Consider the following 27,984-nt stretch of genomic DNA (forward strand, 5'->3'; position numbering starts at 1 on the left):
CAGAGTGTGAGAGGAGTGTAACATGGAGACGTCCTGTCCTGACGTAACTGATAAAACCTCTAGAAGGGCAGCTACACATTGGCAGGTATCAGTCACTAGGCCACCTAGACTTTCATGGTCAGTGGCAAACTGGCAGACTGCTAGTAGCCTTTTTATAAGGAGCAGTGAATTGCCTAGGAGTGCAGCAACACATTTCAATCTGGAAACTTCTAGAAATAGTGAGTTTTCTCTAAGAATTCAAGCCACCTGCTCACTGGAAGTGAATAAAGGTCCAGAGTTTTCTTGTCTTGAAAGTCCCAGGACTTCAAGACGCCTATTCTCAGGTAGGGAAATAGTAGCAGGGAGAGTACACTACCACAACACAGCAGAGAAGCCAAACTCTCATTAGGGCAGGAAGAACCACCATCATTGTGAATGCTGAGAGAAATGTTCTGGAAGGTTCTGCTGAACTCCAGGAAAAGGTAAAAGCTCCTGTCCTGTCTCTGGCTGAATTATTCTCTGCTGCGCCATCTGTACCTTAATATTCCCAGGAAGGAACCTTGGGGGGTGAGGGGACAACCCTCCGGCACTGCGCATCACCACCTAACTCCTGAGGACCTTCAGCAGTGCCTGACCATACCACAGCCGAACATTCTAACTGGTGTCACAAACTCTTTATTTGTTTATTTTACTTTATTATTATTCTCTCCCTTTTTTAATATTATTTTTATACCCCCCATTACAACAAAAAACTATCACTCGCACCCGGTACTACCACATCGCCACTCAGACCCACCACCGTGATATCAGAGGTCTACCAGGGGCGGCACAGATACAACAGCACATGGACTGGTGTAGCTAAAGCTTGTCATGCGATGTTCGGCTCTGCACGTGTCGCGGGCGGGGAGGAGGGTGTCAGCACACCGCGCTCACCCCTCCTGCTCGGGTCCGGCTGCTCAGTGGTGGCTCGAGCCGTGGGCCGGATCCCGGGGGTTTTCTCGAGCGGCGCTCCTCGCCCGTGAGTGAAAGGGGGGTTTGGGGTGTTGGGATAATGTCCGTGACGCCACCCACGGTTGTGGTGATTTGTAACACCACCGCTGCTTGATACGGGGATCCCGGGGATGGTGATGTGGAGCAGCCAGGTGTTGGGGTTGCCCCTCCGTGGGTAGGGGTTGGTGATCCCGGGGCCCGGTGATGGCTTGTGAGGTGCAGGGCCTGGTGGGCGCAGGGACGCGGGGGCAGCGCTGTGCCTTGCGGCACGGTGGTACTCACTCAGCCTGAGACTTGGACACAGCTTGTACGGTAAACCAAACGGCTGGTAAGACGGTCCCACGGACGGCTGCTTTGCTTTCCCAGTAGGTGACGGTGATGTCCCTTTTCCTTGCACCTGTATGTATGGTTGGTTGCGATGGGTCCCCACCGGTAACCCGCTCCCCGGCTTCAAGCTGGGCCGGAGGAGCACTACACTTTGCCCGCAGGCGCTGGCCCTCAGAGACTGGTGCCCTGGCGGTGGCGGTGCCTCTGTTGTACGGGTTGAGCTGTTGCCTTCAATCGGGACTTGGTTGCTGGGGGAATCCGCGTCCCCTTCACTGACGGATTCGGCAAATTTGGCGACTCCTAGCCTTGCCGGGGTCCGAGAGGCCCCTGCCCTGGTGCTGACTGTCTTTCGGAACGCTGCTCCAGACCACCGGGCACACAGCCAACGGGGTCCTTCCAGGAACTTCCAAACGGTCCCCCTCCGGACAGTCACCGCCGTCGCTGACCTTGCTGTTCTGGCCCTACACAAAGCTGGACCTTCAGGCTTCTCTCTCTCTCTGTCACCACACTTGCTTTCCTCCTTTACCACTTTTCTACTTTCACTTAGCTGTTTACTTTTCTCTAGCCCTCATCTAGACTTCACTCTTGCCCCCCTCCGGGCTAATCTGCCTGGTACTTCCTGCCTCCAGAGCTGTGATCTCCTTGGTGGGCGGAGCCAACCGCCTGGCCCACCCCCTGGTGTGAATCATCAGCCTCTGGAGGAAGGCAACAAGGATTTGTGGTTCAGCTTAGGTGTGCCTACCTGGGATGTGGGGTGTGGTGGTGTGTGACCTGTGTCCCCTGGCTTGCCCAGGGCGACACATTCCCCCAAAACGCAGACCGTCCGCGGGCTGCCGTCTTACACCGGTTTTATTTTTCTGAAAAGGGGATAACAAGGTTAAACATAACATAAGACATTTTTTTAATTAATCTTCCCAAAACGGGAGGCACATTTTACTTTAACGTTGCAACGGTTTACGGTTACGGTTTCCGCTCTCTCCCACCCAAGCAACCTGGCCCTGATGCTGCCCCTAAAGCCCAGGCAGCACCCCTTGACCCACAGTCCAGCACACGGTACCCGAGCGGGATCTGTCCTTGCCCTCCAGAGGGTAGCCACCGGTTCCTTTGGCGGCTGGGCCCTGGCCTGCTCTGCTCAGGGCCCTCCCTCCAACCTGCCTCTCCGGAGGCGGCCTGCGGAAAACGGTAACGGTAACCAACATATTTACAAGCCACTTAACGTTTGTGGTTGCCCTGCAAGTTCACGGGCTTGTCCATGGATAGTTCCCATGCCAAACAACTTTTTAAACGGTCCCCACGGGGACAACGGTGCCGGCTCCAGCCGGTTGCTAATCACACGGTGAATCAGGTGAACTTCGGATCATTTCACTTATCATTCTTTCAACTTTTTCAAACTTTTCACACAACAAACAAGCAGGTGGTCCCAACGGGGACTGTGCTGCGGGCATCCGCTGGCACTACGGGGCATTTTCGTCCTCCTCACCCAGCTCGGGGTGGAAGGACACGGGCACCAGCCCCTCCAGTGCATAGCACGCACGGCGTGGAAGGGCCGCCCGATACCCGTTGTTCCCGGTTCGGGGGACATAGGTGGCCTCCATGCCAGGCAGGGCTACGACCCCCTCCTCTTCTTCCGACACAGGCTCAGTGTCAGGACCGGAGTCGCTATCCTCTGCCCCTGCCGCAGTCACAGAGGGGTGCACGTCCGACGGGCCAGGTGCGGTGCAGCGCGCGAGCGAGCAGGACGGAGGTAACACAGGAGCCAGGGGCAGACCGGGTCCCTCAGCCGCAGCGACCGGTCCCTCGGGGACACAGGGGCGTGGGTCATTTTCCAGCTCCTCCATCACGGCCTCCACTCCATACACTCGTGCCACAGCAACTAGGGCCTCCACCTCCGCGGCCCACTGCTCCATCAGCCCGCCGATCTGACTCTGGTAGTGACGGCAGATCCCCGCCGCCCGGGCCCTCAGCCATGCCGCCGTTCCAGAATCCCGCTCGGTAGTCTCTGCAGAGCTAGGTGGAGCGGACATTTTTCGTTAGGGTCGGCAGACCGGGGCCTCAGGGTGTTGGCTTGCACCGCCACACTTACATGCGTCCAGCCGCCATCGCGTCCCCCTTAGCTCTTTCCGGCCCCTCCTCTCTCGGGGCGGGGTTTTGGCCTTCGCGCCTCTACTGCTCGAGAAGACGCTCGAGCGGGAACTTTTCGCGCCAAAGATGGCGGCTTCTGAAATTTTCCTGCCGGATACCTCCGGCGGTAACAAGGCGCACCTCCACCAAACGGCAGAGCGGTAAGATCCTGTTCGTGACGCCAAGTTGTCGCGGGCGGGGAGGAGGGTGTCAGCACACCGCGCTCACCCCTCCTGCTCGGGTCCAGCTGCTCAGTGGTGGCTCGAGCCGTGGGCCGGATCCCGGGGGTTTTCTCGAGCGGCAATCCTCGCCCGTGAGTGAAAGGGGGGTTTGGGGTGTTGGGATAATGTCCGTGACGCCACCCACGGTTGTGGTGATTTGTAACACCACCGCTGCTTGATACGGGGATCCCGGGGATGGTGATGTGGAGCAGCCAGGTGTTGGGGTTGCCCCTCCGTGGGTAGGGGTTGGTGATCCCGGGGCCCGGTGATAGCTTGTGAGGTGCAGGGCCTGGTGGGCGCAGGGACGCGGGGGCAGCGCTGTGTCTTGCGGCACGGTGGTACTCACTCAGCCTGAGACTTGGACACAGCTTGTACGGTAAACCAAACGGCTGGTAAGACGGTCCCACGGACGGCTGCTTTGCTTTCCCGGTAGGTGACGGTGATGTCCCTTTTCCTTGCACCTGTATGTATGGTTGGTTGCGATGGGTCCCCACCGGTAACCCGCTCCCCGGCTTCAAGCTGGGCCGGAGGAGCACTACACTTTGCCCGCAGGCGCTGGCCTTCAGAGACTGGTGCCCTGGCGGTGGCGGTGCCTCTGTTGTACGGGTTGAGCTGTTGCCTTCAATCGGGACTTGGTTGCTGGGGGAATCTGCGTCCCCTTCACTGACGGATTCGGCAAATTTGGTGACTCCTAGCCTTGCCGGGGTCCGAGAGGCCCCTGCCCTGGTGCTGACTGTCTTTCGGAACGCTGCTCCAGACCACCGGGCACACAGCCAACGGGGTCCTTCCAGGAACTTCCAAACGGTCCCCCTCCGGACAGTCACCGCCGTCGCTGACCTTGCTGTTCTGGCCCTACACAAAGCTGGACCTTCAGGCTTCTCTCTCTCTCTGTCACCACACTTGCTTTCCTCCTTTACCACTTTTCTACTTTCACTTAGCTGTTTACTTTTCTCTAGCCCTCATCTAGACTTCACTCTTGCCCCCCTCCGGGCTAATCTGCCTGGTACTTCCTGCCTCCAGAGCTGTGATCTCCTTGGTGGGCGGAGCCAACCGCCTGGCCCACCCCCTGGTGTGAATCATCAGCCTCTGGAGGAAGGCAACAAGGATTTGTGGTTCAGCTTAGGTGTGCCTACCTGGGATGTGGGGTGTGGTGGTGTGTGACCTGTGTCCCCTGGCTTGCCCAGGGCGACACATTCCCCCAAAACGCAGACCGTCCGCGGGCTGCCGTCTTACACCGGTTTTATTTTTCTGAAAAGGGGATAACAAGGTTAAACATAACATAAGACATTTTTTTAATTAATCTTCCCAAAACGGGAGGCACATTTTACTTTAACGTTGCAACGGTTTACGGTTACGGTTTCCGCTCTCTCCCACCCAAGCAACCTGGCCCTGATGCTGCCCCTAAAGCCCAGGCAGCACCCCTTGACCCACAGTCCAGCACACGGTACCCGAGCGGGATCTGTCCTTGCCCTCCAGAGGGTAGCCACCGGTTCCTTTGGCGGCTGGGCCCTGGCCTGCTCTGCTCAGGGCCCTCCCTCCAACCTGCCTCTCCGGAGGCGGCCTGCGGAAAACGGTAACGGTAACCAACATATTTACAAGCCACTTAACGTTTGTGGTTGCCCTGCAAGTTCACGGGCTTGTCCATGGATAGTTCCCATGCCAAACAACTTTTTAAACGGTCCCCACGGGGACAACGGTGCCGGCTCCAGCCGGTTGCTAATCACACGGTGAATCAGGTGAACTTCGGATCATTTCACTTATCATTCTTTCAACTTTTTCAAACTTTTCACACAACAAACAAGCAGGTGGTCCCAACGGGGACTGTGCTGCGGGCATCCGCTGGCACTACGGGGCATTTTCGTCCTCCTCACCCAGCTCGGGGTGGAAGGACACGGGCACCAGCCCCTCCAGTGCATAGCACGCACGGCGTGGAAGGGCCGCCCGATACCCGTTGTTCCCGGTTCGGGGGACATAGGTGGCCTCCATGCCAGGCAGGGCTACGACCCCCTCCTCTTCTTCCGACACAGGCTCAGTGTCAGGACCGGAGTCGCTATCCTCTGCCCCTGCCGCAGTCACAGAGGGGTGCACGTCCGACGGGCCAGGTGCGGTGCAGCGCGCGAGCGAGCAGGACGGAGGTAACACAGGAGCCAGGGGCAGACCGGGTCCCTCAGCCGCAGCGACCGGTCCCTCGGGGACACAGGGGCGTGGGTCATTTTCCAGCTCCTCCATCACGGCCTCCACTCCATACACTCGTGCCACAGCAACTAGGGCCTCCACCTCCGCGGCCCACTGCTCCATCAGCCCGCCGATCTGACTCTGGTAGTGACGGCAGATCCCCGCCGCCCGGGCCCTCAGCCATGCCGCCGTTCCAGAATCCCGCTCGGTAGTCTCTGCAGAGCTAGGTGGAGCGGACATTTTTCGTTAGGGTCGGCAGACCGGGGCCTCAGGGTGTTGGCTTGCACCGCCACACTTACATGCGTCCAGCCGCCATCGCGTCCCCCTTAGCTCTTTCCGGCCCCTCCTCTCTCGGGGCGGGGTTTTGGCCTTCGCGCCTCTACTGCTCGAGAAGACGCTCGAGCGGGAACTTTTCGCGCCAAAGATGGCGGCTTCTGAAATTTTCCTGCCGGATACCTCCGGCGGTAACAAGGCGCACCTCCACCAAACGGCAGAGCGGTAAGATCCTGTTCGTGACGCCAAGTTGTCGCGGGCGGGGAGGAGGGTGTCAGCACACCGCGCTCACCCCTCCTGCTCGGGTCCAGCTGCTCAGTGGTGGCTCGAGCCGTGGGCCGGATCCCGGGGGTTTTCTCGAGCGGCAATCCTCGCCCGTGAGTGAAAGGGGGGTTTGGGGTGTTGGGATAATGTCCGTGACGCCACCCACGGTTGTGGTGATTTGTAACACCACCGCTGCTTGATACGGGGATCCCGGGGATGGTGATGTGGAGCAGCCAGGTGTTGGGGTTGCCCCTCCGTGGGTAGGGGTTGGTGATCCCGGGGCCCGGTGATAGCTTGTGAGGTGCAGGGCCTGGTGGGCGCAGGGACGCGGGGGCAGCGCTGTGTCTTGCGGCACGGTGGTACTCACTCAGCCTGAGACTTGGACACAGCTTGTACGGTAAACCAAACGGCTGGTAAGACGGTCCCACGGACGGCTGCTTTGCTTTCCCGGTAGGTGACGGTGATGTCCCTTTTCCTTGCACCTGTATGTATGGTTGGTTGCGATGGGTCCCCACCGGTAACCCGCTCCCCGGCTTCAAGCTGGGCCGGAGGAGCACTACACTTTGCCCGCAGGCGCTGGCCTTCAGAGACTGGTGCCCTGGCGGTGGCGGTGCCTCTGTTGTACGGGTTGAGCTGTTGCCTTCAATCGGGACTTGGTTGCTGGGGGAATCTGCGTCCCCTTCACTGACGGATTCGGCAAATTTGGTGACTCCTAGCCTTGCCGGGGTCCGAGAGGCCCCTGCCCTGGTGCTGACTGTCTTTCGGAACGCTGCTCCAGACCACCGGGCACACAGCCAACGGGGTCCTTCCAGGAACTTCCAAACGGTCCCCCTCCGGCCAGTCACCGCCGTCGCTGACCTTGCTGTTCTGGCCCTACACAAAGCTGGACCTTCAGGCTTCTCTCTCTCTCTGTCACCACACTTGCTTTCCTCCTTTACCACTTTTCTACTTTCACTTAGCTGTTTACTTTTCTCTAGCCCTCAGCTAGACTTCACTCTTGCCCCCCTCCGGGCTAATCTGCCTGGTACTTCCTGCCTCCAGAGCTGTGATCTCCTTGGTGGGCGGAGCCAACCGCCTGGCCCACCCCCTGGTGTGAATCATCAGCCTCTGGAGGAAGGCAACAAGGATTTGTGGTTCAGCTTAGGTGTGCCTACCTGGGATGTGGGGTGTGGTGGTGTGTGACCTGTGTCCCCTGGCTTGCCCAGGGCGACACACACGCACCTGGTGGCACAGCAGCGTCAGACTCTGTTCACACTACAGAGTCTGACAAGCAACCTGAGGCTTCTGAATTGTTCGGCCAGACCTGGGTGTAAGCTCATTTAGGTTCACTGGTCTTGAGCCCTGCAGGGGTTAATCCCTGCAGACTGGTGAGCAGGAACTAAGTGCTCAGGTTGCTAATTGCCACATGCAGATGTCTCTTTCCTATTTAAGTCACACCTTTCTTCCAGTAGGCGCCGATGATAGCTTCAGCATCCTGGTCTTTGTGGTTATACTATTAATGGTGATCTTTGTTGCGATATTGAGTGATGTGGACGTTTCCCTGTTGGGCATTACTTTCTTCCCTTTTTCATTGTTCCCCTGTACACATATTGTCTCTCCTTTGTGTTTGAGTGCAGTGTGTATGAGTTTTCGTTCTCCCTTGTCCGTGTAGTTTTTGTGGGGTATTACTATTGTGTTTTCCAGCCCGACCCAAGGATGGGGGAAAGGGGAGTAAGATCAGGGCTTGGACAGGAGTTAGGGTCACGCTGGGGACTCGGACCTGGCAACCATCAAGCCTACCTCCGAGATAAGGGACAGTGCAGGGTCTCGAGTCTGAGAGCCAGCCTATGGGCCCCTGTCCTGTCATATACACCGTGACAAAGCCACAATCGGAATGGGAATACAGACTCCTCCATCTTTAAAAGGCGGGGAGTTCTTGTGATAGGTCCCGCACAACATGTGATCTAAGAGGTAACCAGCACAATAGCAGAAATTAACTCCTGCAAGCCCGATCACTAATAAGAAAACAGCTGGTCAATGCCAGAGCCTGTCTGTGTAACGTAGAAGCACCAAAGACGGCGGCATAGTGAGGAGTGTCAGACTCTGCAGTGTTAACAGCATCAGATGCTGCCATTACACTCGGCGAGTTTAGCGCCAAAAAATGTGTGACGATCGTTTTTTTAATATCACATTGTAGAATAAAGGGGATCTCCATGGTTCGGTGTTACCTGGTTGTGTTGAATTTTGTTGCATGGATTCTGAATGATTCTTGTTTCTGCAGTTAAAGGAACCCTCCACATTAAAACATTCCTGATTGCATAAGCAGCCGCTGAGCTCCGGATAAAGGCATTCGTTCAAGTCTGGTGAGTCAACGACAGAAGATATATAGATTATCAACACTGTGTAATACTTACCCTTCTGCACAAATTACCCAAAAAATAACATTTTGTGTAGATAGCCGATGAAAAGTAATGAAAATGTGAAACAGCCCAGATAGTGGTCGTGGCTCCACTGCTCTGACACAAAGCTCCAAATCCCCAGCATAGACAGCTACTGCCTGCAGCCTCCACTAGGGGGAGCTCAGGAGCTTCCTACAGAATGGGTAAGCAATTAAAGTGAGTCTGTCAGCTGTTTTTTTGCTATGTAATCTGAAGAGAGCATGCTGCAAGGGTTAACACAGAGAATTCAGGAATGACTGTATTGTCAAGGTCCAATCTGTTGTTTATTTGTTATGTTTGTTTAAGCATCAGAACCCTTATCATTGCTTCACACGTATGCCCCCTCCTCTTATTGGCACCTCACTGTCAATGTACAATCTCTATAGAGCCTGGTGTGGGCGGGGGCAGCTCTCTCAGCTCTGCTACATGGCTAAATCTAAAAATTCAGATTGTACAGTCATATGAAACAATTTGGGCACCCCTATTAATGTTAACCTTTTATCTTTATAACAATTTGGGTTTTTACAGCAGCTATTTTAGTTTCATATATCTAATAACTGATGGACTGAGTAATATTTCTGGATTGAAATGAGGTTTATTGTACTAACAGAAAATGTGCAATCCGCATTTAAACAAAATTTGACTGGTGCAAAAGTATGGGCACCCTTATCAATTTCTTGATTTGAACCCTCCTAACTACTTTTTACTGACTTACTAAAGCACTAAATTGGTTTTGTAACCTCATTGAGCTTTGAACTTCATAGGCAGGTGTATCCAATCATGAGAAAAGGTATTTAAGGTGGCCACTTGCAAGTTGTTCTCCTATGTGAATCTCCTATGAAGAGTGGCATCATGGGCTCCTCAAAGCAACTCTCAAATGATCTGAAAACAAAGATTATTCAGCATAGTTGTTCAGGGGAAGGAGACAAAAAGTTGTCTCAGAGATTTAAACTGTCAGTTTCCACTGTGAAGAACATAGTAAGGAAATGGAAGAACACAGGTACAGTTCTTGTTAAGCCCAGAAGTGGCAGGCCAAGAAAAATATCAGAAAGGCAGAGAAGAATGGTGAGAACAGTCAAGGACAATCCACAGACCACCTCCAAAGACCTGCAGCATCATCTTGCTGCAGATGGTGTCACTGTGCATCGGTCAACAATACAGCGCACTTTGCACAAGGAGAAGCTGTATGGGAGAGTGGTGCGAAAGAAGCCATTTCTGCAAGCACGCCACAAACCGAGTCACCTGAGGTATGCAAAAGCACATTTGGACAAGCCAGTTACATTTTGGAAGAAGCTCCTGTGGACTGATGCAACAAAGATTGAGTTGTTTGGTCATACAAAAAGGCGTTATGCATGGAGGCAAAAAAACACGGCATTCCAAGAAAAGCACTTGCTACCCACAGTAAAATTTGGTGGAGGTTTCATCATGCTTTGGGGCTGTGTGGCCAATGCCGGCACCGGGAATCTTGTTAAAGTTGAGGGTCGCATGGATTCAACTCAGTATCAGCAGATTCTTGTCAATAATGTGCAAGAATCAGTGACGAAGTTGAAGTTACGCAGGGGATGGATATTTCAGAAAGACAATGATCCAAAACATCGCTCCAAATCTACTCAGGCATTCATGCAGAGGAACAATTACAATGTTCTGGAATGGCCATCCCAATCCCCAGACCTGAATATCATTGAACATCTGTGGGATGATGTGAAGCGGCTGTCTATGCTCGGCGACCATCAAACTTAACTGAACTGGAATTGTTTTGTAAACAGGAATGGTCAAATATACCTTCATCCAGGATCCAGGAACTCATTAAAAGCTACAGGAAGCGACTAGAGGCTGTGATTTTTGCAAAAGGAGGATCTACAAAATATTAATGTCACTTTTATGTTGAGGTGCCCATACTTTTGCACCAGTCAAATTTCGTTTAAATGCGGATTGCACATTTTCTGTTAGTACAATAAACCTCATTTCAATCCAGAAATATTACTCAGTCCATCAGTTATTAGATATATGAAACTGAAATAGCAAAAACCCAAATTGTTATAAAGAAAAAAGGTTAACATTAATAGGGGTGCCCAAATTGTTTTATATGACTGTGTCAGAACGGCTGCAGAGAGTAATCTAAGTGATACATCGTTGAATTCAGAGTCTCTTTGCCTACATCATGCTGCTCTCAGATGAGGGAGCAAAAACCTGCTGACAGATTCCCGTTAGGCTATGTGCCCACGCTGCGGAAAATGCGCGGATTTTGCCGCGGATTTATCGCGGAAAAGCCGCGGATTTTCCAGAAATCTGCAGCACAGCTACTCCCCAGCCATTTCTATGGCATTTGGGAAATGCTGTGCCCACGCTGCGGATTTTTCTGCAGAGGAAATCGTGCGGATTTTCGTGCAGAAAAATCTGCAGCATGTCAATTATTGTTGCGGATTTCTCCGCAGGGTGCCATATACTTACCTGCCTTGATAGAGACCCGAGTCTCTTTCTCCATCCGGTGTAGCGGCAGCGGCAGCAGCGCGGTGGATCCAGCCAGGTACAGGAAGGAAGAGGTGAGCGGGGCCTGCACGAGCTCCGGTCATGTGACAGCCGGAGCTAGTTCAGGCCCGCCCACCTCCAGCACAGTGAACCAGACGCTGCCTGACAGTGACCCGGCCGCCGGAAAGCGAGGTGCTGCATGATGGAGGTAAGTATGAACTCCCCCGATCACTGCAGCACTTGTTCTGCATTGAGGATGCAGTGCCGAAGCCATGGTACTGTATCCTCAATGCAGAATGCCCACACCATATCCGCACGACATTCCGCAGCATGGAAACAGACAAATGTTGTGGTGCTGTTTCCTGGGAGCACCTGTGGAATGTCTTGCGGATATATCCGCAGGACACTGTCCCCGTGGGCACATAGCCTTAAGCTCCCTCTAGTGGTGGCTGCAGGTAGTCAGCATTTTGTCATGTAACTGTATATCTACGTCTACCCCATGTCTATGGAACAGAATTTAAAAGGGAATTAAGTACCATTGATCTCGATGCTGATTACTTCTGGTAAACGAATGACAACGTTGTCGAGTTTCGCTGTAATATTCATAAGTGGAAGCGACTCCTTAATCCCAATGAGGACGGAGGCCACGATGGAAAAGGTCCCCGCTGGCTTGGTGGAAATGTGGAACAACTCTGCCTCTAGTGGCCAAAATTCCCCCGTTACCTGAAATCATTATTACTAATATTAGTACTAAGTGGTGACCGTTATTAGGAATTAAAAACTCTACAAGGCTGTGCTCACAAGCTGCATTTTTGGTGTGTTTTTATGCAAATTAAAAGCTGCTTTTTACACTACCAGCAAAAGATATATTTTGTAGATAGAAGCAGTATTATAGTAATTATATTCTTGTACATAGGGAGCAGTATTATAGTAGTTATATTCTTGTATATAGAGGCAGTATTATAGTAGTTATATTCTTGTACATAGGGGCAGTATTATAGTAATTATATTCTTGTACATAGGGAGCAGTATTATAGTAGTTATATTCTTGTACATAGGGAGCAGTATTATAGTAGTTATATTCTTGTACATAGGGAGCAGTATTATAGTAGTTATATTCTTGTGCATAGGAGCAGTATTATAGTAGTTATATTCTTGTGCATAGGAGCAGTATTATAGTAGTTATATTCTTGTACATAGGGAGCAGTATTATAGTAGTTATATTCTTGTACATAGGGGGCAGTATTATAGTAGTTATATTCCTGTACATAGGAGTAGTATTATAGTAGTTATATTCTTGTGCATAGGAGCAGTATTATAGTAGTTATATTCTTGTACATAGGGGGCAGTATTATAGTAGTTATATTCTTGTATATAGAGGCAGTATTATAGTAGTTATATTCTTGTACATAGGGGCAGTATTATAGTAATTATATTCTTGTACATAGGGAGCAGTATTATAGTAGTTATATTCTTGTACATAGGGAGCAGTATTATAGTAGTTATATTCTTGTACATAGGGAGCAGTATTATAGTAGTTATATTCTTGTGCATAGGAGCAGTATTATAGTAGTTATATTCTTGTGCATAGGAGCAGTATTATAGTAGTTATATTCTTGTACATAGGGAGCAGTATTATAGTAGTTATATTCTTGTACATAGGGGGCAGTATTATAGTAGTTATATTCCTGTACATAGGAGTAGTATTATAGTAGTTATATTCTTGTGCATAGGAGCAGTATTATAGTAGTTATATTCTTGTACATAGGGGGCAGTATTATAGTAGTTATATTCTTGTACATAGGAGCAGTATTATAGTAGTTATATTCTTGTGCATAGGAGCAGTATTATAGTAATTATATTCTTGTACATAGGGGGCAGTATTATAGTAGTTATATTCTTGTACATAGGGGCAGTATTATAGTAGTTATATTCTTGTACATAGGAGCAGTATTATAGTAGTTATATTCTTGTACATAGGGGCAATATTATAGTAGTTATATTCTTGTACATAGGGGCAGTATTATAGTAGTTATATTCTTGTACATAGGGGCAGTATTATAGCAGTTATATTCTTGTACATAGGGGCAGTATTATAGTAGTTATATTCTTGTACATAAGAACAGTATTATAGTAGTTATATTCTTGTACATAGGGAGCAGTATTATAGTAGTTATAGTCTTGTACATAGGGGCAGTATTATAGTAGTTATAGTCTTGTACATAGGGGCAGTATTATAGTAGTTATATTCTTGTATATAGGGGCAGTATTATAGTAGTTATATTCTTGTACATAGGGGGCAGTATTATAGTAGTTATATTCTTGTACATAGGGGCAGTATTATAGTAGTTATAGTCTTGTACATAGGGGCAGTATTATAGTAGTTATATTCTTGTACATAGGGGGCAGTATTATAGTAGTTATATTCTTGTATATAGGGGCAGTATTATAGTAGTTATATTCTTGTATATAGGGGCAGTATTATAGTAGTTATATTCTTATACATAGGAGCAGTATTATAGTAGTTATATTCTTATACATAGGGGCAGTATTATAGTAGTTATATTCTTGTACATAGGGGGCAGTATTATAGTAGTTATATTCTTGTACATAGGAGCAGTATTATAGTAGTTATATTCTTGTACATAGGAGCAGTATTATAGTAGTTATATTCTTGTATATAGGAGCAGTATTATAGTAGTTATATTCTTGTACATAGGAGCAGTATTATAGTAGTTATATTCTTGTATATAGGAGCAGTATTATAGTAGTTATATTCTTGTACATAGGAGCAGTATTGCAGTAGTTATATTCTTGTACATAGAGGCAGTATTATAGTAGTTATATTCTTGTACATAGGGGCAGTATTATAGTAGTTATATTCTTGTACATAGGAGCAGTATTATAGTAGTTATATTCTTGTACATAGGGGAAGTATTATAGTAGTTATATTCTTGTACATAGGAGCAGTATTATAGTAGTTATATTCTTGTACATAGAGGCAGTATTATAGTAGTTATATTCTTGTACATAGGGGCAGTATTATAGTAGTTATATTCTTGTACATAGGGGCAGTATTATAGTAGTTATATTCTTGTACATAGGAGCAGTATTATAGTAGTTATATTCTTGTACATAGGAGCAGTATTATAGTAGTTATATTCTTGTACATAGAGGCAGTATTATAGTAGTTATATTCTTGTACATAGAGGCAGTATTATAGTAGTTATATTCTTGTACATAGGAGGCAGTATTATAGTAGTTATATTCTTGTACATACCATTGAGTGTAACAATCTGGTGTGATTAATGAGACCTTCATCCCATCGGATCAGTTGTTTGTAGCCCATTTTTATGATGATTGTACCATTGTACCAATATTTCATTGTGTTCCTGTCTAGAGCTGGAATAATAAAAACTAAGGTTACTAAGGTTAGAAGTTTATAAATGATTTTGCAGAAATTAATATTTGCAGAGCCATAAACATTGATGCTTTATCCTGAACAGAACATCAATATCAGATTGATTGGAGTCCAATTTTCTCCCTATTGTATACTACAGAGTGAATAGGCCCGGTGTGCGGAGCATCGCAGGAAAAAAACACAAGCAAGACGGCATCGCCACATATAAAAAATCAACTTCACCTCTGCTATACAGGGCGACTTCACAACCTTCTTTATCCTTCAATATCTTCTTTATCCCACAACCCCAAACAGTTGTTCAGCACTCCGACCTCCCTCATCTCTGCTGAAGACTTTGCCTCACATTTCAAAAACAATATTGACCAAACACGGCAAGTGTGAGGATTATGGTCTATCCATACATGCCAGTCACCTGCCAATCATACATATTTCCACATACCCTGACCTGCATCAAGACTAGGTCACCCTATTCAGCATAGAAATCCAATACCTCCATTCTGGAGCAAATGACAAGTGTTCAAAGTTAATTATAGTAAGGAAGAAGCCCCTGACCCCAGCAAGACCCCATAGTGACAAAACTAATTCAGCTAGGGAAGTGGGTGGGCAGTTACTAGTTCCACAGAAGCTTCAAAGGGTACCTGCAGACAAACAGACACGCAAGTATAAGTTATACAATTGGAGTGTACGCAGCTCCCATAAATATGGCAGGCATATTACCGGCCTCAGGACAGCGGGTCACTTTTTGCCTTAATTGTGGGACATGCGTATCAGCCTATAATTAAGAACTAGCCGCTAGAAGACAATAGACTCATCATGTTTCCTAGCTATGGATAGATAAAATCATAATAGGAAAAATGATGGTAATATCTTCCGCGTGAAACACTCAGAGGTGGAGATATGAGGAAAGCTGCCATTTGATAATTCTCTGGAACCTGAAGGCACATCCCATGTCCGGCACTGTCATAGGTCACAAGGTGAGCGTGATCTGAGAGGTACATGGGTTATTAAAAAACAAAATGGATATTTTCAAAGGGTTCTTCTCAGAGAGCCAGCACTAGGTCTAGTCATAAGAAACAGGTAATTGATTCATATGTACATCTGCTTGCACCTATATCTTACTTGTATCTGCATTTCTGACCATAATTTCTGTAAATTTCTCATGTATATATTGTTTTATCTAGTGTGCCCTTAAGGCAATTAAATATATAATTTAATTCTGGGTTACTCTTTTATCTCGATCCACGAATTCCATGTCCGTGTGTTGGGATTAGTATTTCATGCTACCTGGGCTGGTTTCTGGCCTGATCTAGTCCTGCTAATGGACCAGGCTTATATCTAATGAGGAACTGGTGGAAGACTACCAGGCTGGCAGGGCCCTGTTTTACTGGAGCTAGTGAAAAGGGTCTGTCGGCCTGTCAGGGTTGTGAGCCAGTGGGTAGTCAGAAGTTGCGTGGCCAACTCTGTCTCCCTCACTGTGCCTCCCTGTGCCCGTGTTGACCAGTGGTGTCAGTGTAACACTGCACCAAGCTCACCTTGCATACCCCTTGGAGTGCGGAACGTCACATGTTGGCGGAAGGGACAAGGCCGTATTGTGTGGCTCCAACGTATTAGAGACGGCAGGGCTACGAGGTGTGGTTTTATCACAACAAGGTCTTTATTGTTCAACTTCCACAACCCTTATGTATACCACAGACCACTGTCCTTACCCCATAACCTTCCTCCCCACCATCACAGGAGAACTTATTCATGTCCTCTCCAAATCGCACCTCACCACTTGTGTACTTGACCCCATCATATCCCACCTGCTCCCCAATCTCACCACCACGCTTATCTTGGCCCTAACCGATCTCTTCAACTTTTGCTAACTTCTAGTATCTTCTTGTCTGCTTTCAACTATGTCACAATCACATCTATCCTGAAAAAGGCATCCCTCGATGGGATCCATGCTGAACTTTCCTCCCACCTTTCATCTAACTCAATCTCTGACAATTTTCAATTCGGCTCCATCACCGGCATTTCACTGAAACTACCCTAACCAAAATTACTAACTACTTACCGCCAAAACTAATAGACAGTTCTCTATACTCCCCCTTCTACAGCTTGATTCATACGTCCTTCACAAAGTTTAATCTGCTCAATTGGACTGGAGTAAGGTAATCTTCTCTGATGAGTCTAATTTTCAGCTTTGCCCAACATGTGGTCGTCTAATAGTTAGAGGGAGACCTGGAGAGGTGTACAAGCCACAGTGTCTTGCACCCACTGTGAAATTTGGTGGAGGATTGGTGATGATCTGGGGATTCTTCACCAAGGCTGGAATTGGGCAGATTAAACTTTCTGTAGGACGTATGAATCAAGCCGCATACAAGGTTATCCTGGAAAAACAGTTGCTTCCATCTGCTCAGGCAATGGTCCCCAACTCTGAGGACTGGTTTTTCCAGCAGGACAATGCGCCATGCCACACAGCTAGCTCAATCAATGTGTGGATGATGGACCACCACATCAAAACCCTGTCTTGGCCAGCCCAATCTACAGACCTAAACACCATTGAAAACCTCTGGAATGTAATCAAGAGTAAGATGGATAGTCATCATCCATCAAACAAAGACAAACTGCTTACATTTTTGCGCCAGGAGTGGCATAAGGTCACCCAAAAGCAGTGTGAAGACTGGTGGAAAGAAGCCAAGACGCAGGAAAGCTGGAATTAACAATCATGGTTATTCTACAAAATATTGATTTCTGAATCTTCCTGAGGTAAAACATTATTAGTATTGTTATTTCTAAATGATTATGAACTTGTTTTCTTTGCATTATTTGAGGTGTGAAAGCGCTGTGCATTCTGTGCATTGTTTTGTTATTTTGACCATTTCTCATTTTCAGAAAATAAATACAAAATGTAGTGCTTGGAAATTCGGAGACGTCGTCAGTAGTTTATAGAATAAAAGAACAACTTACATTTTACTGAAAAATATAAAGGAAAAAATCATAAAAACTGGCAATTTTGCAGCGGTCTCTTAATTTTTGCAAGAGCTGTATATATGATTGCAGAGTGCCCAGTGATATATATATATATATATATATAAAAATATATATATATATATATATATGCCCCCAGCCACCCCAGTGATGTATATTGATATATATGCCCCAGCCTCTGCCTCCCCTGTGATATATATGTCCCCAGTGTCTCCTGTGATGTATGAACTGCAGCCCCTATGCCTCCTGTGAAGTATATGCTCCAGCCCCAGCATCTCCTGTGATGTATATACACAGCAATCCCAGCATATCCTAGGCAATGTATATATGCAAGTCCCAGCGTCTCCTATGTGATGTATATACTGTAGTCCCAGCAATTACTATGTGATGTATATACTGCAGTCCCAGCAATTACTGTAATGTATATACCGCAGTCCCAGCATCTCCTATGTGATGTATATACAGCATTCCCAGTGTCTCCTATGTGATGTATATACTGCAGTACCAGATTCTCCTTTGTCATGTACATACTACAGTCCCAGCATCTCTTATTTGAAGTATACACAGCAGTCTCGGTGTCTCTTGTGATGTATATACTGCAGTCCCAGCATCTCCTATGCGATGTATATACAGCAGTCTTTGTGTCTCCTATGTGATGTATATATAGCAGTCTTTGTGTCTCCTATATGATGTATGTACAGCAGTCTTTGTGTCTCCTATGTGATGTATATATCGCAGTCTTTGTGTCTCCTATGTGATGTATATACAGCAGTCCCAGTGTCTCCTATGTGATGTATATACAGCAGTACCAGAGTCTCCTTTGTCATGTACATACTGCAGTCCCAGCATCTTTTATTTGATGTGTACACAGCAGTCTCGGTGTCTCCTGTGATGTATATACAGCAGCCCCACTGTCTCCTATTTGATGCATATGATTTGCAAAACTTATTACAAAGAGTTGATTGAGTTCAAGACCAATGCAAACCTGGAAAGGCAGTTGTGAGTAGCAACATGATCAAGATACCTAATATCACAGCCCCACTAAAGAGAAGCACAATAGGGGTTAGATAATTGTTTGACCAAACATAGCTGGGTAATATTTAAGTTGATCATTTTGCAAACTCCGAATGATGTAGAAATTTCCAAATAGCCCTCGGCAGATGAAAGGTTCCCCACCCCTGCTGTAGACTGTAAGCCTGAAATGGCATGGAGCTCTCCCCTTTGTACCAGTCCGTCATTGTTAATTGCCCGGTACTGCAGCTCAGTCCCATTTACTGGACCTGCAATGTCAGGGCATGAGGATATTGCTATGAAACAGTTGTGAAGCAGCAGAGTTTAGCATTATAGAAGCAGCACTGACCTGGAGGAGCAGGCGAGGCACAGAAAGATCCATTGGAAGATATGCAACATTTCTGAAGTCCTGGACAATCATTGTCGAATGCACACTTGGTGCTGTTCTCTTTGTCTTCTCTATCCGGACAAATCCCTGGACGCGAGGCACGGGACTGCTTCAGAGCTGTCAATGTGAAATATTCAGATCAGAACGGGATTTCTGTGTTCGTCCATGATTAGAAAAAAAGTTCTGCAGATTTTCAGAAAAAGTGTTCTCAATGGGCTGTGTCCCGTATTGCACCCGAGCTGAATTCACTTTTTCCGAACCTAAGCATACTGCTTTTCTAATCCTTATCCCTTGAGTTGTGGTCGTACGGTGTGATCCCAGCCTTGCAAGAAACCTTTATTCACACAGGCAAAGAGTCTGCTCGCAACGAAAGTGATGGTCAGTGTACACACATAAGGGAGCAGAGCTGGAAAGCCATACAAAGTAAGATATATACCTGGAGCTATACAGCAATGATGAAGTCAGCCGGGCACTCTGACTGCCCGACGCACGTTTCGGTTACGCCTTCGCATTTTGTCAATAACTCTCCTATGTTCAAGAAACTTTAATTGATGAGCTGATTACAAGAAAACCCCAGTGATCAGCTGTAATCTGTACATAAACAGCACGTTTTTCATTTCCATACAGCACTCTGACAGGAGAAATGAGGAATTAGAGTGCTACTATTGAAATCCTTGATATGGGTCCTACGAAATGAGGAACCCAGAAGATGATCATACATGAGATACTTCCTCTCAGTTGTCAATACAGCTAGGCTGTTGGCTGATAACAGTGAGCAATAGATTGCATTGAACTTCCCAGATGGAGGGGAAAAAAAAAGAGAATAAAAAGTATTACTTACACAGTGCACAGTAATGTCCCACTGGCTCGTACCCCTCACAGCAGACCCTCACCGTAGAGGTCTCTGGTACATACACCGTCCGGTATTCACTTTGGTAAGTTGTTATGGTACACAGCTTCCATGGGATCCAGGACATACACCAGGTCAGCTCTTCTCGCGGTTTCTGAAATGCCACCACCTTGGAGATGTTTACTGTGACTGTGTGGTTGCAGACGTGATAACTCCAGGGAGAAATCATGTGCCCTGTAAGATACGAAAAAAGTTAAGAGTGTGGAGATTAGCTGCTATGATGTCTCCCATACACAGCACACACAGAGACATGATTGCTGCTCGTTTGTCTTTTTGTAACATATTCAGAATTAGCAGCCGCATGGAGGACTTTATACAGCAGTGCTGAGCAGTGTATGTAGCTGTGAACCCAGCTATGGGGAGAGAAAAAGTACTAAGCAGTGTAGCTGTGAACCCAGCTATGGGGAGAGAAAAAGTACTGAGTAGTGTAGCTGTGAACCTAGCTATGGGGGAGATAAAGTACTGAGCAGTGTAGCTGTGAACCTAGCTATGGGGGAGATAAAGTACTGAGCAGTGTAGCTGTGAACCCAGCTATGGGGGAGATAAAGTACTGAGCAGTGTAGCTGAGAACACAGCTATGGGGGAGATAAAGTACTGAGCAGTGTAGCTGTGAACCCAGCTATGGGGAGAGAAAAAGTACTGAGCAGTGTAGCTGTGAACCTAGCTATGGGGAGAGATAAAGTACTGAGCAGTGTAGCTGTGAACCCAGCTATGGGGGAGATAAAGTATTGAGCAGTGTAGCTGTGAACCTAGCTATGGGGGAGAGAGTACTGAGCAGTGTAGCTGTGAACCCAGCTATGGGGGAGATAAAGTACTGAGCAGTGTAGCTGTGAACCCAGCTATGGGGAGAGAAAAAGTACTGAGCAGTGTAGCTGTGAACCTAGCTATGGGGAGAGATAAAGTACTGAGCAGTGTAGCTGTGAACCTAGTTATGGGGAGAGAAAAAGTACTGAGCAGTGTAGCTGTGAACCTAGCTATGGGGAGAGATAAAGTACTGAGCAGTGTAGCTGTGAACCCAGCTATGGGGAGAGAAAAAGTACTGAGCAGTGTAGCTGTGAATCTGGTTTTGGGTAGAGAAAAAGTACTGAGCAATGTAGCTGTGAACCCAGCTATGAGGAGAGATAAAGTACTGAGCAGTGTAGCTGTGAACCCAGCTATGGGGAGAGAAAAAGTACTGAGCAGTGTAGCTGTGAACCCAGCTATGGGGAGAGAAAAAGTACTGAGCAGTGTAGCTGTGAACCTAGCTATGGGGAGAGATAAAGTACTGAGCAGTGTAGCTGTGAACCCAGCTATGGGGAGAGATAAAGTACTGAGCAGTGTAGCTGTGAACCCAGCTATGGGGAGAGAAAAAGTACTGAGCAGTGTAGCTGTGAACCTAGCTATGGGGAGAGATAAAGTACTGAGCAGTGTAGCTGTGAACCCAGCTATGGGGAGAGATAAAGTACTGAGCAGTGTAGCTGTGAACCTAGCTATGGGGAGAGATAAAGTACTGAGCAGTGTAGCTGTGAACCTAGCTATGGGGAGAGATAAAGTACTGAGCAGTGTAGCTGTGAACCTAGCTATGGGGAGAGATAAAGTACTGAGCAGTGTAGCTGTGAACCCAGCTATGAGGAGAGATAAAGTACTGAGCAGTGTAGCTGTGAACCTAGCTATGGGGAGAGATAAAGTACTGAGCAGTGTAGCTGTGAACCTAGCTATGGGGAGAGATAAAGTACTGAGCAGTGTAGCTGTGAACCTAGCTATGGGGAGAGATAAAGTACTGAGCAGTGTAGCTGTGAACCTAGCTATGGGGGAGATAAAGTACTGAGCAGTGTAGCTGTGAACCTAGCTATGGGGAGAGATAAAGTACTGAGCAGTGTAGCTGTGAACCTAGCTATGGGGAGAGATAAAGTACTGAGCAGTGTAGCTGTGAACCCAGCTATGGGGAGAGAAAAAGTACTGAGCAGTGTAGCTGTGAACCCAGCTATGGGGAGAGAAAAAGTACTGAGCAGTGCAGCTGTGAACCTAGCTATGGGGAGAGAAAAAGTACTGAGCAGTGTAGCTGTGAACCCAGCTATGGGGAGAGAAAAAGTACTGAGCAGTGTAGCTGTGAACCCAGCTATGGGGAGAGAAAAAGTACTGAGCAGTGCAGCCGTGAACCCAGCTATGGGGAGAGATAAAGTACTGAGCAGTATTGCTGTGAACCCAGCTATTGGGAGAGATAAAGTACTGAGCAGTGTAGCTGTGAATCCGGCTATGGGGAGAGATAAAGTACTGAGCAGTGTAGCTGTGAACCCAGCTATGGGGAGAGATAAAGTACTGAGCAGTGCAGCTGTGAACCTAGCTATGGGGAGAGATAAAGTACTGAGCAGTATTGCTGTGAACCCAGCTATGGGGGAGATAAAGTACTGAGCAGTGCAGCTGTGAACCTAGCTATGGGGAGAGATAAAGTACTTACTAATAAAGAGCACCATGATGGCTCTGTGTGGAAACAAGCTGCTATGATGTCTCCCATACACAGCACACACAAAAAGATGATTGCTGCTTCCTTGACTCTTTGTAACACATTCAGAAGCAGCAGCCGCATGGCAGACATTATACAGCAGTGCTGAGCAGGTGTAACTGTGAATCCAGCTTTGGGGCAAGAAAAGGTACTTGCTAAAAAAAAAAGAGCTCCACAATCTCTCTGTGTGGCTCTCTGCTTGATCTAACACTCCCCTGTCCATAAACTTTAATAGGCAGCTGTAATCTGATCCTTCAGTGATCTAGGGATCCTTTGAATAAGACGAGATTAGCTATTTTTCAGAGTGAATGATGAGTTCAGGAGGTCAGGAGACAGAGAGAGGAGGAGTGGTGTCATATAAGAGGAGAAAGAAGTATATTCCCCTAATAAGATGTTGCGTTTACATTGACTTCACTGCTACGCCAAGTGATTGGCTGCCGTGGTCATATGCACTGTAGTAGTGATGTCACCACTGTAGCCTATTAATAGGAAACTTTCATGTAAAACTTTAAGGTCCCTTATCCCCCAACGAGAGGGGGCCGAGTCTCCTTGACGCTGCCGGACGCAGTGTGCACGTGCCATAGGGCTACCGCTGATTGGTTGGAATCTCATCAGGTGACGCCTTGCAGCTGCTTTAAGAGCAGTCATGGGACCTCCGGAAGCCTCGCCTCCTGAAGAAGCGGACCTCTGTCTGTGAAACGGTCGTAGAGGCTGGTGCCTGACCGCATCTGACCTATTTCACCCCACTTGGGTAATGGCGATTTTGCCTTAGATTTTGCAACTTAGCTTGTGCTTGCTCTTGGAATATTGACATTATGGTATTGAATTTTGGTTGGACATGATAACTACGGTATACGGAGTGATACAGCATTATACATAGATTGTATCATTGCAGCAAACTATTTGGCTTAACGTACCGCCATATAGGACACTTGCTTAAAAGGCCCCATTTTCCTGTATTCATGTATTTTACCATTGAATGAATAATTGTAAAAAATCCTTGTGTTTTTAATGCACTTGACACTTTAATAAAGTTTTTTGTATGCACTTTGCTTAACCCCTTCAGCCCCCGGGCACTTTCCGTTTTTGCATTTTTGTTTTTTGCTCCCCTTCTTCCGAGAGCCGTAACTTTTTTATTATTCCGTCAATCTTGCCATATGAGGGCTTGTTTTCTTGCGGGACGAGTTGTACTTTTAAATGAAACCATAGGTTTTTCCATATATTGTACTGGAAAACAGCAAAAAAATTCCAAGTGTGGAAAAACTGCAAAAAAAGTGTGATCGCACAATAGTTTTTGGGATGTTTTATTCACAGTGTTCACTATATGATAAAACTGATGTATCTATGTGATGCTTCAGGTCAGTGCGAGTTTGTAGACACTAAACATGTATAGGTTTATGACTCGCCCACCCCAGGGCTATGGGACACCCGGTGCCGGGCCAGACTAGTCCGGGGGTCGTCAGTGGTGGCGGGGCCCGACTCCGTGGCCCTGGTGGGTGTCAATTAAATATGGCTGGTGAATAAAGTTTATGGTTGTCGTGACGCCACCTGTGGTTTGCGGCTATTAAGCCGCCGCTGCTGTATGGGGCCTCCGGGGCTGGTGGAATGGCACCTTGGATGGTCCTGCTCCCCACAGGTGGAGCGGTGCCCCGGGGCACAGTTGGTGCTTGTAAGTGTCTATGCAGTGATGGAAGTCTATGCAGATGAAATAATGGAGGCAACACCAGGGGTGCAGTTTCAAGGTCTTTACTCATAGTTCTTGGTTATGGCCGGCAGGAGCCTTTAGACTGCTGGGACCACCGTCAGGGACCTCCGCCGATCCCGGGTAGATCTAGGAATAAATGCCAGTGCACCCCTCTATGTGTTCCTTTCTCAGCTGACTTCTCAAGCCTTGCCCTTGTTGGCTGAACCTGGCTCGGCCTCCACTGCAGCCTCCGGGCTGGGAGCTCGCCTGTCGGTTATTTGCCCCTTTTCTAGAGGTTCTGCTGTGGGCTGTGGTCCGGGGAGCATGCAGCTTTCCCTGGACCTCGGTCTTTTAACCTTTGGAGATGGCTTCTCCTCCTCCAGTGACTAGGGACCGTCCCCTGATGCAGCTTGATCCCTCCACCGATGTTCCTGTGGAACAGGCCACCAGCTCTGAAGCCATCTGTGGCCCTGGAATCCCTTCGTTCCCTGCTTGGTGTCACCTGGACCCTCCGAGTCCCAGGGTCTTCACCAGGAAGCGTCACTTTCTTCTTTCTTTAGCTCCTGCCTGACTAGAGCTCTTCTTCCACTCTCTGTTTCTCTCCTTCTCTGTTGCTTTCTTTCTCTGTTGCGGACACTCTGAGCTCACAGAGCTCCTTTTTCTTTCACAGCTACATGCTGGCTCCTCACTCTCTCACTCTCTGAGGTAAGCTGAAACTAACTTGACCTTCCTTACTACTCTTCTCTCGGCTGGCTCCTCCCACCTCCCCAGTTGCTAAGCTACCACCCTATGGGAGAAGGAATGGGACTTACGACCCCTCCCAGCATGCAGCATGGGAGGGTTGCTGCCACTATCCCCGGTTCCTGTGTGTGCCTAACAATGGGTGTAGTGCAGATTTACCTGTGAACTGGCATGTACCCCCTTTCTTACCCAGGATGGGACATCACACCTCTGGCTGGGGTGCAATGTCTCTGTGGCGACAGAAGCCTCAGGGGCGCCACACTTACATGTATCTAAGGGGTTTAAAAAAAATTCACAAGTTTGTCCAATAAAAGTGGCGCACGTTTTGCGCCATTTTCCGAATCTATGGCTCAGTGATGGCTTATTTTTTGCGTCTCGAGCTGACGTTTATAATGGTACCATTTTTGCGCAGATGCTACGTTTTGATCGCCTGTTATTGCATTTTGCGTAAAACTTGCGGCGACCAAAAAACGTAATTTTGGCGTTTGGAATTTTTTTGCCACTACGCCGTTTACCAATCAGATTAATTATTTTATATTTTGATAGATCGGGCATTTCTGAACGCGGCGATACCAAATATGTGTATATTCATTTATTTTTTAACCCTTTAATTGTCAATGGGGGGAAAGGGGGGGTGATTTGAACTTTTAGGTTTTTTGTTTGTTTTTTTTTATTTTTTAAAACTTTTTTTTTTATTTTACTAGTCCCCCTAGGGGGCTATAGCAATCAGCAATCCGATCGCTATTATCTATCTGCTGATCACAGCAATACAGCTGTAAACAGCAGATTCAGTCACTTTGTTTTTCCCTCTGCTCTCGGCCGAGGGAAAACGAAAGTGAAACTTCGTAGCTGCAGGCGTCATCGTATGACCCTGTGCTACAATAGTCATATATAAATATAGGAAAACGGGTTTTAGCCGCGCTGAAAAACCACTGGTGCAGGATTAATAAAGAAGTTTCTTTTTTATTTCAGCATTTCCAACGCGTTTCAGAGACTGGAATCGTCTCCTTCCTCAGGGAAAAAAGAAATCAACTTTGATGATTTCTTTTTCCCTGAGGAAGGAGACGATTCCAGTCTCTGAAACGCGTTTGAAATGCTGAAATAAAAAAGAAACTTCTTTATTAATCCTGCACCAGTGGTTTTTCAGCGCGGCTAAAACCCGTTTTCCTATATTTATATATGACTTTTGCTGTTTCACGGGGCCGCTGCTTTTTAACCAAGCTGACACTCACATGCGAATTCAGGAGTTGTGACTGGCACAACCTGATCAGGTGAGTGTTATCATAACTTTCCGTCATTTCTTGTATACCGGGTAAGACCCTATTTGCGCCTTCTGTCTCCCCACCTCTAGCACCTGTGCTACAATGGCAACCACCGATAGTCACGTGATAACACACGTGACTTCCGGTGGGGGCGGTAAGTAAAAAACATGCATTTAGATCTTGCTGCCGAACTTTGGCAGCAAGATTTAAGGGGTTAATGGCCGCGGGTGGAAGCGATTCCACCCGCGGCTAGCAGGCACACATGTCAGCTGTTGAAAAGGGGGCGGGGCTTAACGGGACACGATCTTGGACGGATAGATCCGTCCAAGGTCGTGAAGGAGTTAAAAAACATTTGGTGAAATGACTAACAAAAAAATCTCTTTATTCTTCTAGGTAAAAAAAGCTCTGAACCCAGATTTCAGGCGCCACAGTAATATTAGAAATATGAAAAGCATATTGTTGGCTAAGTGCTGAATGCAGAGCACCATCTTGCTTTGCTGGGCGATCGCTGGTATCCCAACAAATGGGTACTGGCCAATAAAATCATGCTAGATGTGTTGTGTTTGTTATTTATGTGAAGGAAAAACTGGAGATATAAAATATTACACCAATATCCCTCCCCTGTGTGTCCCAGGGGCAAAGATATGCTAAAAACTAGAATTTCCTAATTTTCTGAAGCCCTTGGCACAGCCCACAAGACGCAGTTAAGCTGCGGTGCTGCCCATTTGTGTACTGATGGAGATCCTCCCTCCATAAATCCGGAAGTCATATCTATGGCACGAGTTTAGTAAGTTTCATGTTTATCCCTTTTATTTTTATGTAACTGTCTATGTAGTATTTGTATTGTTCCCTTTTGTAACATCTTGTATATTTTTTATAAACATTTGGATTGAATATATAAAATGTAATAGCTTTTTTCCTCTTGCTCTATATACGATTCCCAAATCCGAAGAGCATTATGCTATCTGAAACGGGTGAAAAGTTTGGTGGTGGCCGCGAGATTATTTTTGCGTAGAAATATTGGGGTGCTACCAGTAAGAGTACTGAGGTATGTATATATATATACGGTATATATATATATATATATATATATATATATATATATATATATATATATTCCATTAGCGAGAATCGGTGATATATACATTACCCACGCTGTGAGACCTTCAATATTTGGCATGACCATTGAGGAAGGATTCTCCAGTCGTGCTGTATGTGTGTTACCCACCAATACCATCTGTAAATAATACACGAACTGCATGTGACTTGGTTTAAAATTGGCCACAGCAGCCTTTATTACCTATTATTTACATACTAACACAAGGGGGCGCCGTCCAACGGGCGACCCCAACAAATAACAATAGGTACCACAGTAACCAATGCAGTAAATATACAACCCTGAGTAGGCCCAGTCCAGGAACCACTTCTCACCCCAGTATCCCTGGCCGCAACACACCGACCCAGAGATGAGGTATTAATCACCTACGGATTAACCCTCCAACTTTGCAGAACCCCGTGCCTGCAACATCCCGGAACCTGGAGCCACCATACCAAGATGGTGTCTCTCTGTCCAGTTACCATTGCCTTCAACCGCCTCTGGACCAGACCTACCCCCCGCTGCTGTGACAAAGAAACAACCCAGACAAAATTCCCCTCGGTATTAAACACAAGGGAGGGTGGGCGGGGATCGTTCCATATCCGGAAGTCAAGAGAGAGGGGGTAAGTCAAAGTCCTTTACTTACACCCCTCAACTGTCCCACCTCTTCCTCCAGGGAACTCCTCCTACCCACCAATCCCTTTTATTCTGCCTTATAAACAAACCATTCCTGTTTCCATTAACCCCATCACTCCTTCCCTTCCCTCTAGTCATGTCGCC

The 27,984-nt window shown here is 47.3% G+C and overlaps 1 protein-coding gene across 1 annotated transcript in view; it reads right to left on the reverse strand.

Annotated features, from left to right (window-relative positions):
* UMODL1 (uromodulin like 1) overlaps positions 1 to 27,984 on the reverse strand; it is a 120,181-nt gene that overhangs the window by 55,659 nt on the left and 36,538 nt on the right. The window contains exons 2-6 of the mRNA XM_075333298.1: positions 19,871 to 20,113; positions 18,991 to 19,146; positions 14,517 to 14,638; positions 11,773 to 11,959; positions 8,558 to 8,689 (exon numbers count right to left, since the gene is read on the reverse strand). Coding sequence (XP_075189413.1) covers positions 8,558 to 8,689; positions 11,773 to 11,959; positions 14,517 to 14,638; positions 18,991 to 19,146; positions 19,871 to 20,113 — 840 coding nt within the window. The remainder of the gene's footprint in view (positions 1 to 8,557; positions 8,690 to 11,772; positions 11,960 to 14,516; positions 14,639 to 18,990; positions 19,147 to 19,870; positions 20,114 to 27,984) is intronic.

The sequence above is a fragment of the Anomaloglossus baeobatrachus genome, chromosome 2 (genome assembly GCF_048569485.1).
Source record: "Anomaloglossus baeobatrachus isolate aAnoBae1 chromosome 2, aAnoBae1.hap1, whole genome shotgun sequence".
In the NCBI taxonomy this organism is placed as follows: domain Eukaryota; kingdom Metazoa; phylum Chordata; class Amphibia; order Anura; family Aromobatidae; genus Anomaloglossus; species Anomaloglossus baeobatrachus.